Below are 21485 nucleotides of genomic sequence, written 5' to 3'. Positions count from 1 at the left end.
TAAACCATATGGGCAAGTGCTTTAACGAACTGATTTTGAACTTACCGCACAAACAAAGCAGGTATCATGCCATGTGTGGCCAAGAGCTTCAATAAATTTGTCTCCTGCCTCAACTGGGAAGTCACAGCCATGGCACTTTGTGCTGAAGAGTGCAATATAATCTGGTGACAGAAACATGTCATGAAAACTGTCTGCATACACCAAACTTGTAAACATAAAAATGTGTCCGCCATAGCTGGTGGCTCCCATACCTTTCTCACAATACGGCTCACCATCCTCCATATGGAAGAGGCTGTTTCCAAAAGGCTTTCCACAAGCTGCGCACACAAAGCAAGTGGTGTGCCAGGTCTGCCGCAGTGCATGCATCACTTCCTGTTGAGCAGATGTTGAGCAGATGAAATGTCAGTATATGTGAAGTGTGTTTACAGTCATGTCTGCGCATGCGAGTAATATGTTTTCAACATACTCCCATGATCTTGGTGTTGCAGCGGGCACATGTAGGTGCAAAGAACTCTCCATAGCAGTTTTCACAGTAAACATTATTCTGCTCCTCCACAAAGCTGACATCAGCCAGAGACGTGTGGCAATAATGGCAGTTGAACTCCTCTGGATGCCAGGACCGACCCAGTGCCACCAGGAATGGTCCCCTGAGGAGTCAAGAAACACTGATTAAAAAACTCATAGACAAATTGTTTTGAAAAAAGACTAATCTATTATAATATTATTAAATCATTAAAACTAGGGTAATCTAAACACAAGTGAAATAAACAAAATATAAAAATATTTTACATGGGTTTTTCCATTTAGTTTTTCACAAGTTAATGCTTTTATAGAAAGGAGACAAAAGTGTCAACAAAAAAAAGAGATTGACGTAATATGAGATGAATAAAATAAACAAATGTATGAACAAAAATAAAGGTAAATTTCACTAAAATATCACAGACAATTATATTTCTGTGTCACTGCCTGTCACATACGGTAAATCATTAAATTAAAATTAAAATTATTATTATTTTTTTTTTTAAAGTTAAGTCATTACTCCTCAGAGGATGCTGTAAAATAATTGAATATTTAAGGTAAAAAATCTATTTAAAAAAATACATTTTTATTTTAGTATTATTTATACACTATTATTGTATTTATTAATATATTTAATTAGCTTCAAATTTCATTTTGTTTTATTTTAAGTTTAAGTATTTTTGGCCTTTTATTAGTTCTTTTGGCATTTTTTTGTTGTTATTTTTTATATTGCATATATAGCATTTATATTTAAATATATATATATATATTACATATATATTTTATTTGAGCTTTAGTTGAACAATTTTTAAATAAATCAAAGTTTATTTAATATTTATTTAATTTGATTTCAGCTATATTTCAGTTAATGAAAATGGTTTTTAACCATTTTAATTACACCAATTTAAAAGTAGCACAAAGAAGGCATGGTTAATGTTTTTATTTTTTTTTTATATATATAAATCAACCTCTGGGACCTGAAAGTGGCCAAAGTTGGAAGGTATGGGACGTTGAATCAAAACACATATATTACAAGAGGTCTTGTGATTTAAGATGGGTGAATGTTGCACAAGTGTTATCATACCTGATGATGCTGTTGCAGGCACCACACAGAGGTGTTCTGTTGCTGGCTGCAAACCGCTCTGCCCTCTGAGCAACTCCACGAGCCACAGGTGGGAAGGGGGCGGGGTTGAATGCAGGGCTGGGTGCAGCAGGAGCGGGAGCGGGAGCAGGGACGGGGTTGGGGATGTAGGTCGGTGGTGGTGGGGCCGCCTGGGGAAGAGGCTGCACTCTGATGTTTGTGGTGGTTGTGGGTTTGCTAGGGTCAAATTTATGGGCAAAGTTCTCATCAGTAACCCAAGGAGGCCTGTTGGAAGAAGATGCTGGAGCTGCGGCAGGAGCAGGTGGAGGTGGAGCAGGCTTGTGAACCATTGGAGGAGCTGGTGCTTAAAGATGCCCATGAATTAGTATTGCATACAGAGATGAACACTCACATACACTGAATTATTTCACATATGTGCAATGGCTACCTGGGGCAGCTGAGTAGGCTGCAGGCACAATGGTGGCAGTGCTGACCACTTTAGGTGGAGGTGCACCTACGGGGATCTGGATGGAGCTGTGCTGCATGGGTGGTGGTGGCTGCTGCATAGGTGGGAGCTGGGAGTAAGAACTACAGAAGAACAGACCACACTTCATTTTCAGTTTAAATAAGAAGCTACTCCTCTTTTCTGCTTATCCAAACTACTTAAACTTTTCCTGATCAATCTAAAACAGTACACTTTTGGCAGATGCTTTCATCTAAAGCCACTGCATCCATCCTGGCAATCGAACCGATGACTTGTTCATCTGTTTTTAGCTAAAGGTATACATACATTTTTTATTAATTATTATTGTAATATGTATTAGTTATTGATGTTTTATTAAGAGCTACAACACATTTTACAAGACTTAACCCATTGATGCCCATATTTTGCCTATGTAACTGCATTTTAAGTTTAAAATGTGGTATATATCTCTAAACAGAAATTCACAGAGAAACGTGTGCAAAAATAATAGTTTTGCACATCTGTCACTATAAAGTTGCAAGTGTAAACATGCAGAAAGGGCAACAAGAATTAAACACCACATGGCACATTATCCAGTAAGTTGTCATAAGCTTTTCCTAGGACCACAGCAGTACCTGGAGACGGAGGTTTTATACTGGGAACTGTAACCCATAGAGGTCTGCAAGTTGAAGCTATAATGTAACAGAGACAAAAATGATGGACAGTCAAACGTATCATGCCTAGATTGAACCAGAGAGAGGTCATGTGCACTCATATCTGTATGACTGCCAAACTCATCCAAAAATGGTCTATAAAAAAAAAAATACAAACAGGATCAGATATTTTAGTTTTCCAAATCAAAATACATATGGAAATTAACTGAATATAAAGTAACTCATTATATGTATTGTGTTTGTTTTGTCTGAATACATCTACAGTACACTACCAGTACTGTACAATATGAGTGAACATGGCAATAAATAGACCATGAACAAATTTTACAAGCAAAAAAACATGCAGACACACACAAAACAGAAAACAAGCATATGCGTTCAAAACCCAACCACCATGTTCCAAAAACTGTATTTCAATAGCTAGTAAAAAAGACCTAATTTAACACAAGATTCATATATTTCAGGGCTAACGGAGTCACCTGCTGACCCAATCACTTCCTGTAGTAGGAGACAAATGAAAGATAGTCAACTAAATCTGAATTAATAAAAATACAACTGCGGTTTCTAATAAGTAGATGGAAACTTGGTTATTTATATGATTATTTGTATAAATATGAAGTTCACTCCAGTCTCGATGCAATAAGCTTAACAGACTTCTGTGTCAGTGTAAGCAACGGATACATGCAAAGAGTTTTTGCCATGTCTCAAAAACAAACTTAAGAAATATGAAAATGGGTTGATTAATGCCCTTGGGATATGTGTTTCAATGCCCAGATATGACAACTTACACGTAAGTCTCAAAAATGGATTTGGTATAAAAGATCAAATTAAATCTCTAGAAATAATACATATTAAATAAGAACATTTACATATAAGAAACTGAAATAGATTTATTTAAAATAAGGCTAACTTTGAGATCTGAGACTCGACTGGGAGTTTAGGGTCACATAACAGCATCAGGTGTAGTAGTACTGACATAGTACCTCATTAAAACAAAAAACATGTCAGAAAATTAATGTTCAACCCCCCAGAGGAAATGTATTAAGTCACTTTATCTCTGCTTTCATAAACACCCGTTCCTGCTGTTATTGTTAGTGTAACACAAGAACATGGTACATATAAGTGCTTACGGTGATCTTAAGCTTAAAAAGTAGTTCATGGATGTCTTGCGAGGTTTTATTTGGGTCAAGTCCTTGTGTTCAAACAATGTGATGATAAAGAGACACCACTCATAAAAGCAGAAGGCCAAAACATACAGTCATCCTGGCAATGACGACATGTACTCAATCAAACATGAGTTTCTAGTTTCCTTTGGGGGAAGAGTATTAGTAGGAATAAGCTGTAGCAAATGAAACAGCAGCTGCAACAAGAAATTGGGTTAAGACAAAGAAGATCATATTAGAGGATTAAAGTCATTGATTATAACATTAATAGGATTATGGGATTGGCTTTGCGTTGAGTCTCCAGGATCAATGAAGTCTCTTTGTACTAATAATTTCTCTTGTCCTACAATCTCTCAAATGTTAGGTTCAAAACTAATAGAAATAGTTAATTTTCTACAACATCTATCACGTGTCTCCACTAACAGAAGTCAATTAAAATTGAAATAACTCCTTACTATGTCCTACACACAACCTAACAAACAACCTGGAAGTAATCAAATTTTAAACCATGTTCTTTTTTGGTTTCATGAAGTAAAATTAGGAATAAATACCCTCAAACAAACTAACAATAAAAAACAACTTATAACAAATAAAATAACACAATGAAAGTTTGAGGTCGGTAGGATTTTTAAATGTTTTTGAAAGAAGTCCCTTATGCTCAACAAGGCTGCATTTATTTGGACATAAACACAGTAAAACAACAATATTGTGAAATATTATTACAATTTAAAATAACTGTTTCCAATTTGAATACATTTTAAAATGTCATTTACTCCAGTGTTGGTAAAGCTGAATTTATAGCAACCATTACTCCAGTCTTCAGAGTCACATGATCCCTCAGAAATCCTTCTCATATGTTGATTTGTTGCTCAGGAAACATTTCTCATTATGATCAATATTGAAAACAGTTGTGGTGTGCTTTATATTTTTTAGTGGAAACAAATGTGTTTTCCCAGGATACCTTTAAATAGAATATCTTATGTAACATTATAACTGTCTTTACTGTCACTTTTGGTCGATTTAATGCATCCTTGCTGAATAGAAGTATGAATTTCTTTCAAAAAAAAAAAAAAAATCTTACAAACACCAATTTTGCAATTTTTAATTACTTTTGCAATGCATATACATATACATATATACACATACATACCAGTGGGGAATACAATAAACCAAGTAAAGGTAAAGCAAGCACAAAATGCATCACATGCAACTTTACCTGGTTACCATGGTTTGCTCAGGATTCTGCCCCGCATCAGGCTCGGGTGCCTGATTGGCTATCTCCGGCCCCGAAAGGAGCTCATTGGGTGAAGCAGAGATAGTAGGCGGACACACAGGTGCAATACTGGTGGAAACCGGAGCATGCTCAGCAGGAGTACTAGATACAAGGTTAGGTTGCAGTAATATCAGAAACTGATGTCAGTTTTCATTCTCATGCTTACAGCATTTCTGAGCACAATGCAAGGATGTCCATCTTGGGGGAAGGAAATGTTAATTAGTTTCTTCTCATTTTGCTACTTATTAAACGTATCCATTTTGTCATTGAAGGATTGTAAAAACTTTAAGACTATGAACTATTGAATTGGTATGAGTTACTGCTTGAGCTGTCAAGGAAGACCGGGCTGTATTTTTACTCTGAAAGCAGTTGTGTCTCAGCAGCTGAGACAACTATAAGTGCTATTCTTGCACGAATTAAATTAATTAGACATAATGGTTACAATCAATCGTGTGCTTAAACAGTTGCAATGAACTGCATATGGCAGGACCTCAGTGACGCAGGGTATAAAGGTTACGTAAACCATCTTAGTGTGTCCATAAAACACAATTCAGTGGTTAGAGAGCAGTAGATTAGAGTTAAATAGTACTCCCCTGTGATCCAAGCAAAGAAAAGAGCATTATTCACAAATTGACATTTCTTTCATTTGAATCATTTAGCTATCCCTGTACATAATCAAACGCAATCAAATGATGAAAACAGATGGTGTTGGAGCCGCCCAGGCAGGAGAGAGAAGATAAAAGGCAGGCACCTAGCAGCATTAGGCCTGGTGGTGGACCGATGGCTGACCCCCTTCACACACTCCACAACCATTCTTCCTGACCATCTCTCTCTCTTCCTGTCTCATTTTATGTAGAAAAATCCCATAGGGAGGAGTGAGATATAAAATATAAAATAAAGAGGATATTTAAAACTGAAGTGTCTCATTATTTTACTTTATTTATCCTATGTTAATATGCATAAACATCTATAAGTGAAGTGAACTTTTTGTTGGTTTTCCTGTTGATTAACCCTATGTTTACCAGCAATCCATCGCAGCAACATTGGCCTTTTATGAGAAAATGCAACTATTTTACAAAGTAGTGATTTGATACAGAAAATGTATGATTTTTTAGATTGGTATCTGTTTGCCTGACCTATAAAAGAAATTGGGGAAATTATGGAAATCTATATAAAAACAGTTCTGTTTGCAATTTTAATTTGTGATGTTACTCGCTCAGAAATGACACGCTTCAGCTTTAATGTCATTCTGTGGATCATATTGAGCTTCGGTGATGGAACAGAGAGAAAGGTCTGTAAATGTTGGTTGCAGACATTAATGAAGCCTTCATGAAGATTTAAACACTTTCTGTGGTGAACTTGTATGCGTATTTAATCCATCTGTGTTCTTTTTTATAATGTAAGAAGAGAATTTGTGTGTATTGGAGGGGCTTTGGGAAAGGTGTGTGGTGGCAGAAAGCATACACACACATTAGCATTTATTGCAAGCTGTGAGAGACTGAATTAGAGAGAGTCTACAAACTAACAAAAATGATAACTTAAGAAATTATGTTTACATCACTGATTACATGACTCTTTAGTCTCTCTCTTACACACACACACACACACACACACACACACACACACACACACACACACACACACACACACACACACACACACACACACACACACAAACAAACATTAAATAGGTCATAATGTTCTGAAACATTGTATTCATCAACTAACTATGCTGCCAAACTGTGGCACTTTTAGTTATATTAGCAAAATCTTGTATCTCTTAGCACAGCTTCAGAGAACAATGAAATACAGATCACAGAAGCAGACAATGCCATCCGAAGGAGGGGTCGTTATTGACTAAATAATAAACTAAACTAAACACTATTTTAAGGAAGAGGACCAGAGAGCAAAGAGAGTCAAGACAGGCAGAGGGTAATTCAGACAATACTGCAGTGCCACCTGCTGGCATTATACACTTGACACATAGTTTGGACATAGGGAAAGTGTGTTCTCATCCTAAAGCGGGTTAGTGCAACACTGTCTCATGAAAAGCAGCCTAACATGTAGACTATCACTGTTCCTCTCTTTACATGCACATTAGCAAACGAAATTGGCATAGTAGAGGGTTGCAAAGAAAAACTAAATGAATATTGAATGGAATATGAAATATTCATGCAATGATAACAACCACACACAAGAGACATTGTAGGGACTTGTAATGCTTTGAATGTTGGATAGGTTCTGTTTTCCAACCCATGCAATATTAACTATTGAGCATTTGTTTCCAAAAAATGTATAACTGTTTTGAGGGAAGTATTACGTCCCTTTGTTAAAGAAATCTAACATGAAATAGCCTACAGGAATACATAAGACTATGTTATGGAAAGACTTGGTGTGTTTCTTTGAATGCTTTTAATAAATGCCCATTTGGCTTCATTTATCTATACATACAATCATGCATGACAGAAAACAACCTTTAAAATGATGGGTTAAAAACACCAAACTAATAAATTAATATTATGATAAGAATTCTGGAAATGCTTTTTAATAAGGGTAGAGAGTATCTATTATTAAATAGATACATTAGTGGAAAAGGTTGTAGCTTTAATGCTGAAGCTGTAATTCACACTGAATGATTGTAACGGCATAAGAAGATTAAAAAACTAGTGCAAACAACACAACAGTGAACATTCAACAGATACAGAGCTGCCACATCTGGCGCTACAGACAAGATAACAGCATGGTGGAAAAAAAGAAATTTGTCACAAAACACCAAAATCATTGTTTTGTGACCAACTGAAAGTAATATAAACTTAAACAACTTAAAAAGGTAAAGTAAATTAAAATTTACCATAACATACTAAAAAAAAAAAAAAAAATCCTTGGAAATGAAAATTAGAAACTAAAAAAAAAAAAAAAAAAAAAGTCGAAATACTACAATTAAAAATAAAATCAATATATGTGACCCTGGACCACAAAACCAGTCTTAAGTCGCTGGGGTATATTTTTTGCAATAGCCAAAAATACACTGTATGGATCAAAATTACTGATTTTTATTTTATCCCCAAAAATCATTCGGATATTAGGTAAAGATAATGTTCCATGAAGGTATTTTGTAAATTTCCTACTATAAATATTGATTAGTAATATGAAGTGCTAAGAACTTCATTCGGGCGATTTTCTCAATATTTTGATTTTTTTGCACCCTTACATTCCAGATTTCAAATAGTTGTATCTCAGACAAATATTGTCCTATCCTAACAAACCATACATCAATGGACAGCTTATTTATTCATCTTTCAGATGATGTATAAATCTTATTTTAGGAAAATTGACCCTTATGACTGGTTTTGTACTCCAGGGTCACATATAATAATAACACTGCAATTAGAAGAACCAAAAAAAAAAAAAGAAAAAAGCATAACCAATAAAGTGCCAATTTGAAAAGACCTACTGAAAACAAAATTATTGTCTGATTGAGCAAAACAAACACACAACTTAACAGACAGCAGGAAACAGCACTGCAGTGATGTGCAATGAAATAATTGTTTTGTTTCAGTCAAATGAGAAGTGTCTGATGAAAAATTGAAGACTGAAAATTTAAAGGAATAGACAGCATGACATACAAAAGAGCTGACCGATGCAACATTATGTCAACCTAGCATGACGTGTTCAGATGTACATGAAGGCAGAGATCTGAATAAATATGACAAGGATGAAGAGTGAGGGAGGGGCCAGCCACCCAGGGCCACAAGCACTCCAGTGCAGTCACACAGTCTTCCCAGCATGCACTGCATGCAAGTGGGAGGCTCACAACTGAATTAAACCAGTAGTGAGATGGTATGAGAGAAAGACACAGTTAGCAGAGGCATAATTCTATACTATTAATAAAAATATAGCGCAAACCAGCCCAAAGCAGAGCTAACACCATTTCCCTATGAGACAACCAGACAGGCAGAATTACCTGGAGGAAAAGTCCTGGTTTAGTGACTCTCTCTACTCATTGACTTCCATCTTGCTCAATCGCTTGAAGTTCTGATGGTTTCACACGCCTTCGCTCATCCTCTGGACACAGAGCTTGTCCCTTCAGCAACCACTCATCTAACTAAAGGTTCCTACACAAATAAACTTTACACTCCCTGGATTTTCTCAAAGTAAAACTTTTACATTCTAAAATAGTGATCTTTCAACATTATTCCAGTCTCATCCTGGATCAGTGCCACATGCAAAGTACTGTGATAGTTAGACAGCTGACAGACAGATCAACATCCTTATCGCATGAAACCCCCAGGCAGTCTAATATATAACCACAGGCTTAAGAAAGAAATATCTGTTCAAAGAAAAAAAAAATCTTCAAAGGGATAATAGTGTTGGTGATTTGAAGTTTGTTCTAAAGCAAATATCTTTTACCGTGTGTCAGGTTTACTTTTCAACAGATAAGAAATGACTTCTGGAATAAAACTGACTGCATGTGCAATCGATTTCAACATGTGCTAACCTTAACAAACCTGCCACTGCGAAGGAGAAATAACAAATGATCTAATACACTGGTTCTCAACTTTATTGGCTCTTCAAGGCACCCCATTGTCCAACATGCTCAAATGTATTTAAAAATAGTTTTAAATCATTTAAATAAATATTTTTAAGCAACCCTTAATTTGCCAAGACCTTGGCCCCCTTGTGAATTTATGGCATTATGAAATTTATTAAGAACCAGTACATCCAACCTTGCTATTTTAAGGAAAAATTTATCAGGTTATAGGCTATATATCTAAAGATTAACATTAAAACCACTATTTGATACAAAGTTCAATTCCTTTCTGTAGACATACATCTTTTGAACCCATGCAGACTCTCACACCCAAACAAATCCCAATGCCAAAAAGCCTTTCCACATGATTAATTCATCATATTTCTTTTATTTGATGGATTTGAAAGACTTGTGCACAGATGCAGTGATGTTCTCAACAACCATCAATATGTAAACACACAATCCAATACACGAGAGGATTTAAATGGTGGCGACACTCTCATCAACAATTCCAAAATCTATACTATAGAGTGAACAACTAGCTTGAAACTTTAGTGATGAGCCAAACAACATAACTGACATTCATCTTCATTCTTTCTGCTTTCCTCTCACATGCTTTGACTTTCCTGTTACAGCAGTACTGCAGTCTGTCTATGCCACCTTTCTAGCTCTCTCTATCTTGGGGTGCTTTACTGAGGCACATTAAGTATCTGTGCCGACAGGCCATGGTGCCAGTTTTTCAGTTTAGCAAAACGAGGGCCTTTGGCTTCAGATTCAAACATTTCTCTGTAACATCAACACATATATACAAGACAAAAGGGGAAGGGGAAAAAAAGAGAAAAGAGAGGGTGGAAAAATGGGTTAGGGAATATGACATTGACTCCCCTGTCCAAGATGTGTAAGGCTATACAAATATGCATGGCTGCCTTGAGGTAAAACGTTCAAGTACCCACGTTTCACATTTAACTAAATGCCAGAGGTCACATTCTGCATGAATTGTGGCAGTATTGTGGCATGTATTTGCTTGATGTAAAAACCACAGACCAGGGGTGTAAAGTACAACAGTACAGTGTGTAACTGTAATAACTGTAAGTCATTTCTAATGTAGTAATAACATTAAGAAGTAGTCATTTCTGAATTTGGAATTTTATACTACTTAATTATACTCTTTATAAATAATTTAGCAAAGATCTTCACATCTCAGAATGCATATCATAACTTTAATAATTGTGATCATGAATGCTATTCTACCTTGCTACTCATTTTATTTTTACTACACTATGTAGTAAAAATGTTCGTTGCTCTTTTGGCGTGGATTACGTTTCTAGGTGGATGAACGTCTGGTTTTGCAATACGTAATTCCTGTTTATTTGCTCAAGGGTTTTATGGATAGTAATGTCAAAACCCTTCCTGTCAAGTAACCAGATTTTTATGTTATGCTATTTTGCCCATCCAATTTGAAAAATTGCATATAGGTTTACAAACACATGGTTAGCAAACAGTTTGTAATGCAACGTTTAATTCTAAATGTTTACTTCTTTTTAGGTACAACTAAATGGGAAAACTCTGGTTTAATAAGCATAGCAAGTATAAATATTTGAATATTTCAGATAAATATTTTGATATTTCAATACCCAACATTACCAAATAACAATTTCTTTAACAAGTAAAATTCTAATTCTCTGTACTACACCCCTGATGCAGACTACTATGAATACATCCAAGCTGTACTAGTCTGATGCATCTAATAAGTGTGAATCAAGTTCAGCACAGAGAGTAGTTTCTGATTGTGAGGGTCTGTGGGTTGATCAGCCTTTCAAGGTTTAAGAGGCAGAGGGCTGGATTTCAGCACAGGTCAAGTACAGTATGTGGCCACCAGATCCTGCTACTAGATGCCTACCTTGACCTTCTCAGAGCTTCCTCATCAGGGTCTTGCACTGCAAAGGAGAAGAGAAAAGACAAAGAGAGAACATGTCAGACTCTACACTTGAAGTCAAAATCTATATCAAAAGAAGAGCAAATGGACAAAACCATGCAGGCTGACTTACTGTATTCCGTTCCAGTAATGTGGGCGAGGACACGGAAGGACTTGGACTGCAGCTGGGCGGCTCTTTTGGCCCAATCAGCTGGCCCTAGTTCATTGGTTTCACTGGGGATGACGGCCTGATACACTGGGGAAGCACTGTCTATAACACGCTCTTTAACTGGCAGATTACTGCAACCACAGAAAGAGCCGCTCGCGTAAAAACACACACTTTCCTATCAGCATGGCCAGGATGTTAGCAAGGATATTTTCATGTTTAACGACATCAAAAACATTTTGGTTGTCTTAAGTTAAAACTCCATAGATAATGAACTGGGATGTACATTAAATGCATCCATTTGAACTAATTTACAGTGTATAGATAACACATGTTTGTTAACTTTGATTATTTTACATAAATCAATGAATATTACTATAAAAGTGCTATAAAAAAAAGCATGGGCATTGTAGCCAGAAGCTTGCTTTTCACTACCAAATGCAGTATGACAGCACATTTTAGACACATTTTATCTCTTACCCAGAAGAATGACAGAGCAGAGCATTCAGAAATCTGTTTGTTGACATCTAAAACTTTATCACGGACTGGTTTTCTGTTTCCACATTAGCAGACCCTCCTTCTGCATTTACACACGTTTCCACCAAACACTCATAAAATCAACTAGCAGCAATATTAAGGGTTTCAGAATAAAATCTGAAGGGAAGTTAAAGGCGCAGTCTGAGAGGAGTAAAAAGAGGCGTAGTATGTGAGGTCATCGTTGCATTCGGATAAATAAAAAGACAAGATAACAACTATTTCAAAAGTCACCGGACAGTCTCAGCTCATGAAAACCAGGTGCATTTCAGAACTCCAGATGCTCAAGATCGATCAAAGGGAGGTTAGAGGGTGAGATGAGAGAGAACTGCATAATATGGTGATCAAGCATGCGATGCGGAAGGGGAGAGACGAAAAGAGACTGCTCATATCAAACAGATGGATCAGGCTACTTACGATAGCGGAGAGTCAGTTTCATTGCTGCCAGGCAGGGTCATTGCGATCGGACACAGGTAGGGTGGGGACAGGGTACGTGATGTAGAGTGTGATGGATAGATGAAGTGATGGATGGTTGGCAATGGGGTGAGAGAGGGAAAATTAGATAAAGCTTCTATGTTATGCATTAGAGAGTAGCTTCTGACACGAGACCGAAGGCCTGAGCTCTCATTTTCATGATTTCAAACCATATAAAAAAACCACAGGGCATCAGAATACTGGCACCAACAAACAATATAAATATGTAGATCACTGCTAAAATACATGGATATACAGGAGAAAAAGTGCACAAATACACGACTCACACTATTAAAACACACAATGCCATTCAAAGGTCTGGAGTCAGTACAAATTATTTATGTTTTTGAGAAAAGTCTCTTATGCTCATCAATGTTGCAAATATTTAATAAAAAATACAGTAAAAACTATGGGGGGCCGTACAAGCCATAATTCATTCTGGCACATTCACACACATAAATTTTACATTCACCTTTCACACACATACATTTTACATTCTCCTTTCACACACATACATTTTACATTCTCCTTTCACACACATACATTTTACATTCACCTTTCACACACATACATTTTACATTCTCCTTTCACACACATACATTTTACATTCTCCTTTCACACACATACATTTTACATTCTCCTTTCACACACATACATTTTACATTCTCCTTTCACACACATACATTTTACATTCACCTTTCACACACATACATTTTACATTCTCCTTTCACACACATACATTTTACATTCTCCTTTCACACACATACATTTTACATTCACCTTTCACACACATACATTTTACATTCTCCTTTCACATACATACATTTTACATTCACCTTTCACACACATACATTTTACATTCTCCTTTCACACACATACATTTTACATTCTCCTTTCACACACATACATTTTACATTCTCCTTTCACACACATACATTTTACATTCTCCTTTCACACACATACATTTTACATTCACCTTTCACACACATACATTTCTACTCTCACACAAATACATTCTCCTTTCACATACATATATTTCTACTCTCACACACTTACATTCTCCTTTCACATACATACATTTGTTTTTGCTTTCAGACACATGCATTCTCCTTTTACATATATATATGTCTACATTTTTTGGTATCCATTACTTTCTGTTTAAGCAGGAAGTCACTCTCAGACCAGGAAATACATGAGCAAGACATGATCAGCTCTTCCTCACAATTTTACAGTTATGCTATTCAAAGTCATCCTGTTTTCTTTTCAAGTACATATTTTAAGTTTTTATTTTTAACAAATCATTATGTAACCTACATGTTCTACAGATCTGTGTACGAGCTCTAAGACACTGATTTTGATCGTATTAACAGGGCTTAACGCTAAAGACATTTTCTACTGGTCCGGTTCGGCCAGTGGTTTAATTTTTTTTACTTGCCCTGGCAAACTTTCACAGGACTTGCCACAATCAATCAATCAATAAGACTAATTGTTTTCATTGTTGACTGTAACATTGTATTGTAATAAATAATAACCATTTTGCACAAATGGGTACAATTGTTCAAAGATAAAACTGAAATAAACCATGATTTTTCAGGTCTTTCAGGTAGGCCTAACTATTCCAGTTAAGGATGCACTGAGCAGGATTTTATTTAATTTACAATCAAATGAGTCGATTCCCATTGTCGTTGCCAATTTATTAAGTTCTTATTCTTTCTTTTTTTTTACATTTTTTAAATGTTTATTTTGCTCTGCTACTGGCCAAACTAACCTTGAGCAAACAAACAAACAAACAAAAAATATATCCAACATGAAGCAAGTGCACAAAACAAAAACATCAGATTGGCTGAATGAATATTTTATTATTACTATTTATTATTATTAGTTTTATTTCCTTAATTATATGTGTGTCTGCACTATGTTTGTACTTTATGTACTGGAAGCTCCTGACGAAATTTTTTCTGTGTGTAAAGGTTTGGCACTTGGCAATAAAGCTCTCTCTGATTCTGATGAAAATGCTAATTCAATCTCTGACAGCAGGTGGCGCTTATAGAACACTAGTCTAGCACTAGTTATTGCTGCACGCAGAGCTGCAATTGAAAAAATAAGTAAATAAAAATCTAAAAATAAATGAAACGCAATGAGTCTTAAATTATTTAAATAATATAAAGATATCGCTGTCCCTAACTTGCAACCTCCCACTTAATTCACTTCCTAAATTAAATGAAAAAAACAAACAAAAAAAAAAAACCTTGGACGCTTATAAACCGTCTATCTGGCAACACGACTGAGGCTGAGCTCATGTGTCCTCAATCACAACTCGCTCAAAGGACGAGGCCATGTAAACCTTTTCACGATAATAATATTTATTTATCTTTTAAAACCCAGAGAGCTTGCTGAAATACTTCTGCGGCTTCCCCATCTGCCTCAGCCATGCTGATCAAGACCTGTACCGGTGACCCTGATCGCGCCTAACCTGTCTTCCGTTTCCACTAAACGCCTTCCGTTTCAACTAAACGCCTTCTGTTTCCACTATACTCTCTCACACATACATACACACGCTCTCTCTTACATACATACATTCTATATATGTATGTGTGTATATGTATGTATGTATGTGAAAGGAGAATGTATGTGTGTGAGAGAAGAAATATATGTATGTGTAAGGAGAATGTATGAGTGTGAAAGCAAAAATATATTTATTTGTAAGGAGAATGTATGTGTGTGTGAAAGCAAAAATATATGCATATTAAAGGAGAATGTATGTGTGTGTAAGAGTAGAAATGTATGCATGTGTAAAAAGAATGAAAGTGTGTAAAAGCAAGAATATATGTATGTGAAAGGAGAATGTAAGTGTGTGAGAGTGCCAGAATGAATTAAGTCTTGTACGGCCCCTCATAAAAAACTGTAAAATTGTAAAATATAATTAAAACGTAAAATAACTGATTTCTATTTTAATATATTTTAAACTATAATTTATTCCTGTGACAGCTAAACTTAATTTTCATCAGCCAATGCTCTTCATTGTCTTCAGTGTTATAAGCAGTGTTGGGGAAAGTTACTTTTAAAAGTAATGCATTACAATATTGCGTTACTCCATGAAAAAAAGTAATTAAATACGTTAACTAATTAGTAATGCATTACTTTACTTTTGCGTTACTTTTTAAATATAAGCAGGGCTTAATTTTTAAATAATAAGTTCTATTTATATCAAATGTAAAAAACAACAACAACAATGAAGCACAATTTTTAGTTTATATAAAGTCATTTTTGCTTATTAGTATGGTTGAACTGGAGCATCAAAGATCAGCAGCAAATACATTGGTTAATAAAATGGGATTAGATACAGTTTTATTGCAGGTTCGCGTCATATTCTGAGTTTGCATTTCACTGTTTTAATTTATTTTGATGAATACTAAATCTGTTTTATTTATTTATTTATTTTGCGAGTGGGATGAATTAATGCACATTCACATTTAGTCTAGAATGACATCATGTTCACACAGCGCAAACAATGCCTCTGTATTTCCAATTTCTTTCAATATGGGGACAGAAGACAGGAGTCAGCCAATAAATGGAAAAACAAAGTAACTGGCGTTACTTTTTTGAAAAAGTAACTCAGATATTTTTTTGTAAATTAAAAAATAATGTGTTATTTTACTAGTTACTTGAAAAAAGCAATCTGATTAAGTAACTCACGTTACTTGTAATACGTTACCCCCTTGTAATACGTTAGATCCTTCAATAATCATTTGTAATTTAAAAATGTGGTGCTCAAGAAACATTTCTTATTATTATCAATATTGAAAACAGTTGTGCTGCCTAATATTTAGGATTCTTTGATGAATAGAGGCACTTATAATAGAAATAGAAATCTTCTGTAAGTTTAAATGCCTTTACTGTCAATTATGATTAATTAAAAGCACCCTATAAATATATATATAGTACACACACACAGAAAAATAAAATGTCTTTAAAAAAGAATACTGACCCCAAACCTTTGAAGGGTAGTTCACCCATAAACCATGATCCCTAACTTGTGCAACTGAGCATTCCCATCATCATTCACATATGAAAAGCACACAAAAATCCAACTGGCTCTACAGAAATTACAGAAACATGACATATGCTAACATCGAAGACTTTGAAAACCTTTCTTCTGCTTCCGTATGGCAACATGTTCATATCCTGCAACTTACATTACTCAGGTCAATGCTGTGAAACTGAGGAAAAGACTAAATCAAGACTATGATCAGACATCCTTGGGGAGTCTTTAGCCTCTTGAGCATTAGCAGATAGCGCTGGCCCAGACAAGCGTGGCTTTGACAGGCATTATGGCAAACGTGTGTCATGCAGGACATGGGAAGAGGAAGAAAAACACAGTTAGGTGCGAAAGGTCTTACCCAGACATCTCACTACCCCTGGCCTGGGACTGGCCAGCAATGGCATCCATAATAGCATCCTGGGAGTACATGCTAATGGGGGTGTTGTACTGTGCATGGATGATGGTGGCCTTGCCTCCAGGCCCCTTCACCTCAATGGGCTTGTTGGTGGAGAGTGCAGTGTCCTTCAGAGCTATTGGGTTGAAGCTGGGCAGGTACTCAGTGCTGTGTGAGCGAGGGAGTGGTGATAAGGGATGAGTATGGGTAAAAGAGAGACAAGAGAGATAAAATGGAGGTTAGACAGAAAGAGTGGAATGAAGGGAATGTGGACAGTGAATTGGGAGGGAAAGATAAGAACCCAGTTGATAATACCAGCATATGTTGTGTTTTGGATGCTGGTATTTCAACATAGCTTCTTGATCAGATTAACCACCAGAAAACTATGCTGATCAACCAGTTCTGCTAGAGAGCAGCATGCTTATACCTGCTTGGACCAGCATGGAAAATCATGATGGAAGTTGTTGCAGGTGAGACAAACCCATAGTATGATAATAATTAAATAGGTAAATAAACAAATAAAAGGCTCAGTCTAATTTTCAAGGCAGAAAAAACACATCAAAAACACGCTTCACACCGCAAAACGTACTACTGCACACAAAACTCACATTTACTTGTATAACTACAGCAAGCAGTCCAACTTAATATACTAAACACAGATGGGAATCAGATAGAATTTAATTCTAATTCCCCAGACCCATTCCAGTTCCTTAACAGCTCCATTTATGATTCTTTCAAAGAATAAATATTTGGGGGAAAAATACAACATATTTTTAATGATTAATTAATCTACAACAATTCTTGGAAAAACTTTTTTAAACTTTAACATGCAACTGTGAATAAAGGTGCATTCGTGGCATGTCGGAATTACAGCAATTATGAGATTCTGACTAAAAATCATTTACATCTTCACAGAACTTGACTTTACAACTCTTACAATTTGTACCACCTGACCACCACAACATCAAACAGAAACAAAACTGCAGGGCTTCAGTAGAAAAACAGTTCAGCAGTTATTCTGGAATGCTTGTGTTTAATAACTCCTATAACTGATTATTGTTAATGTCTTGAGAATAATCAGGGAAATAAAAGAGATAAAATACTATTTAATGTAACTATATCTAATATCCCACTGAATAAACTAAAACTATTAACATGCATTTGAATAATGTCTGTTATTTTTAACATTGTGGTTTTGTCTACTAAATCACAGGGATTCATTTTGCCATTAGTAGTGCTGCAACAAAAATACATAATTCAGATCACAACTAATAATCCCAGGTTGTCATATAGTAAATGTGGTAATTACGGCATGGTGTGAATGCAGCATATGAAACAGTTCTTGATTCCCAACCAAACACTGAGTATACTAGCTAAGAAGTGCCTAACTGGGACCAATAACATGATGACAAACACATTCTCAACTAGACATGAGTTCAGCATGCAAACTTCTAATCTCCTAAAACACACACTGCAGCAAAGTGCCAATTGGGATTCTCATAAATACATATTCCAAAGATTTTTTTGTATCTGTATTGTAGTGTAGGTTTATGTTAAGCATTTGTACATCGTTAAAGAAAGCTGAGAGTGCACAGGATGATAAAATCTTTATAGCACAAAGGCAGATCCAAACAATCCCATGCATGTCTACCACACAGAGCACTACAACGTTATGCCAGGAGGCTGTTACTAACTTGGCAGAAGTGTTGGTAATAACCTACAATGGGCGAAAGGAAACAGAAACAAGGGCATTGGTTAGCAACTCATAGAAATTTAACATGGAAGGATTGTGCCAGGGAAAGTCTTCAAAAAGAAGAATTTCATCAGATTTTAAAGGTGCAGTGTGTAATTTCCGAATTGTAAAATAATGCCTCAATAACGGCTCAAACACTTCCTGTCTTACACAGGATGTCATGCACTAAAGCCAAGCCACTGGCTGACCCAAGCTGGGCTGCTCAAATAGACAAATTCTGTTTTTGGCACAGAAATGACACACTTCACCTTTTAGGAAAAGGGAAATGTTAGTGTGTTTGAGTGCCAGTGTGTGTGTGTGTGTGTGTGTGTGTGTGTGTGTGTGTGTTTGTGTGTGTGTGTGTGTGTGTGTGTGTGTGTGTGTGTGTGTGTGTTTGGTAACAGTGAGTAGCAAGTCGCCTTTCAAAAAGGCCAATAAATAAATAACCAAATGCAACAGACGTGTCACTGATCACAACTGACAAAAGAGAAATGGGTTTTCATAAGAGTGTCTCCCTGCAAAGATGTGATAGGAGGGAGTGAGGGGATGTATCAGTGTAGTTAGGAAACTGAACCCTGAAATTCCATGACCTTTTAAAGGAAGTGCGGCGACAGGTGCTCTCTCACCCCTCTCTATCCGTATCACACGACGGCCTGAGATTTCCTCTGTGCTGAGGCACACACTGAGACTCTGTTCACCGTATATGAGGAAGAGAGTAAACGGAGAGGTGTACAGAGCACTGTCATCCATTTACCTAATCTACAACGGTACTGCCAAAGTGCATTGCTTTGAGGTTACAACATAGAAGTGAAATTGTCAAACTGGGAAAGTGATATAGTGCCTTTAATGTCTCAATACCACACCTTGCTTTGGTTAGCAAAACATGAATTTATACAGATACAAATCTGGGGTCTGTTTAATTTTTTTTTTTTTTTTTTATGATTTTGAAATAAGTCTCTTATGCTTACCCAGGCCTTTATTTATTTGATCAGAAATACAGTACAATTGTGAAAAAGTATTAAAATTTTAAATACCTGTTTTCTATTTTAATAGAATGTAATTTATTCATGTGATGGCAAAACTGAATTTTCAGCAGTCATTCTTTAGTGTGACATGATCCTTCAGGAATCCTTCTGATTTGATATTTTGATGCTCAATAAATATTTGAAGAGTGCAGATACAAAAGCCTCTAAGTGCAATCAGAAATTTTCTTCTAAAATGTGTATTTTTCTCAGTTTCATATGTTTATGTTCAGTTATTCATTGCCTATTAATTGCCATAACAGTGAAATTACTGAAACTAAACACAGGAGCCTGATAAAATGCTCAGTTTAGAAAAAAAAAAAAAACATTCAAATGGCACTTTGGAACTGAACTCTCCATGTATTATCAGTGTCTTATTATTATCAATAAAAACAGTTGTGCTTCTTAATATATTTGTGGAAAGCATGAAACATCTTTTTGATCATTAGAAGGTTTTTTTTTAAAACTGCATTTATTTGAAAAATAAATATTTTGGTACACTACGCACTTATTTGCTGTCACTTATGATCAATTTACTGCATCCTTGCTAATTTCTTACAAAAGAAAAGCAGAGATGTATTCTCCATTTTGACAGCCAATTCTTCAATCTAACCCCTCTGGTGGATGCATCATCTGGTATAACATGATCACTGTACCTGAAGGAGGGCCACCTCCAGCTGAAGCCTCAGCTCAAATTTGTCTTGCACATTCCTTCAGAGGCTTGAAGCTTTAACTAGATCCTCCTCTGGCCTGCTAATGGCAGTGGGGAATAGGGTCAATATAACAGATGTAACCTCTCTTTTCTGAATGTTGCATGGCCGCTGTCATTCTTCTGTTAAGAGCAACGTTAGCAACCAGGTGGGGCTAAACTGTAACCGGCCCACTGATTCAAACCTCTTTTAGAAACTTTAGACTATTCATTTAGCATTAAACACTATATTTTTAAATAGGACACCTGGCTGCTGGCGTCAGATCTCAGTCGTTCTGTGATTACATACCCACTAGGCATGCCTGACCCCGAGCTCTTAACCTTCTCCTGCAGCATGGCCATCTCTCGTAATGTTTCTGCAGAGTACAGACCGATGGGGGAGTTATACTGCTGGCTTTTTTGGCCAGAGGAGGATTTGTCCCTCGGAGCAGCTAAATGCCTTTGAGCAGGCAAATATGCTTCTCCGCTACTGCTCACCACAGTGCTATAGGACTGGTTGGTGTGCTTGCTTGAGTAGCTGGAGTTTGTCTCAGCAGAAACCGAGAGAGCCCCATTCATTTGCACAGGCTGATCCTTAAAGGGAAACGTGCATGTGTGCGGACAGTGTTGAGAAAGAGAGAACAGAAGGAGCCGGTCAGAGGAAAGCTTAGAATTACAATCATTTATGTTAACACTATGGAAAAAATTAATTTGGAAATTGATGACTTGATGTTTTACTGAAAGCAAAAGGAATATTTTACAACAAACAAAAAAAAGAAAGAAAATTTTTATTCATAATTTACAGGATGTCTTG

The 21485-nt window shown here is 36.1% G+C and overlaps 1 protein-coding gene across 1 annotated transcript in view; it reads right to left on the bottom strand.

Annotated features, from left to right (window-relative positions):
- ldb3a (LIM domain binding 3a) overlaps window positions 1-21485 on the bottom strand; it is a 40231-nt gene that overhangs the window by 1179 nt on the left and 17567 nt on the right. The window contains exons 5-16 of the mRNA XM_059566917.1: window positions 18924-18946; window positions 17194-17397; window positions 11753-11919; window positions 11605-11641; window positions 10395-10490; window positions 5117-5275; window positions 2699-2755; window positions 2049-2188; window positions 1604-1964; window positions 467-647; window positions 252-372; window positions 46-161 (exon numbers count right to left, since the gene is read on the bottom strand). Coding sequence (XP_059422900.1) covers window positions 46-161; window positions 252-372; window positions 467-647; window positions 1604-1964; window positions 2049-2188; window positions 2699-2755; window positions 5117-5275; window positions 10395-10490; window positions 11605-11641; window positions 11753-11919; window positions 17194-17397; window positions 18924-18946 — 1662 coding nt within the window. The remainder of the gene's footprint in view (window positions 1-45; window positions 162-251; window positions 373-466; window positions 648-1603; window positions 1965-2048; window positions 2189-2698; window positions 2756-5116; window positions 5276-10394; window positions 10491-11604; window positions 11642-11752; window positions 11920-17193; window positions 17398-18923; window positions 18947-21485) is intronic.

The sequence above is a fragment of the Carassius carassius genome, chromosome 14 (genome assembly GCF_963082965.1).
Source record: "Carassius carassius chromosome 14, fCarCar2.1, whole genome shotgun sequence".
NCBI lineage: Eukaryota > Metazoa > Chordata > Actinopteri > Cypriniformes > Cyprinidae > Carassius > Carassius carassius.
This window is presented reverse-complemented; position numbering and strand designations above follow the sequence as displayed.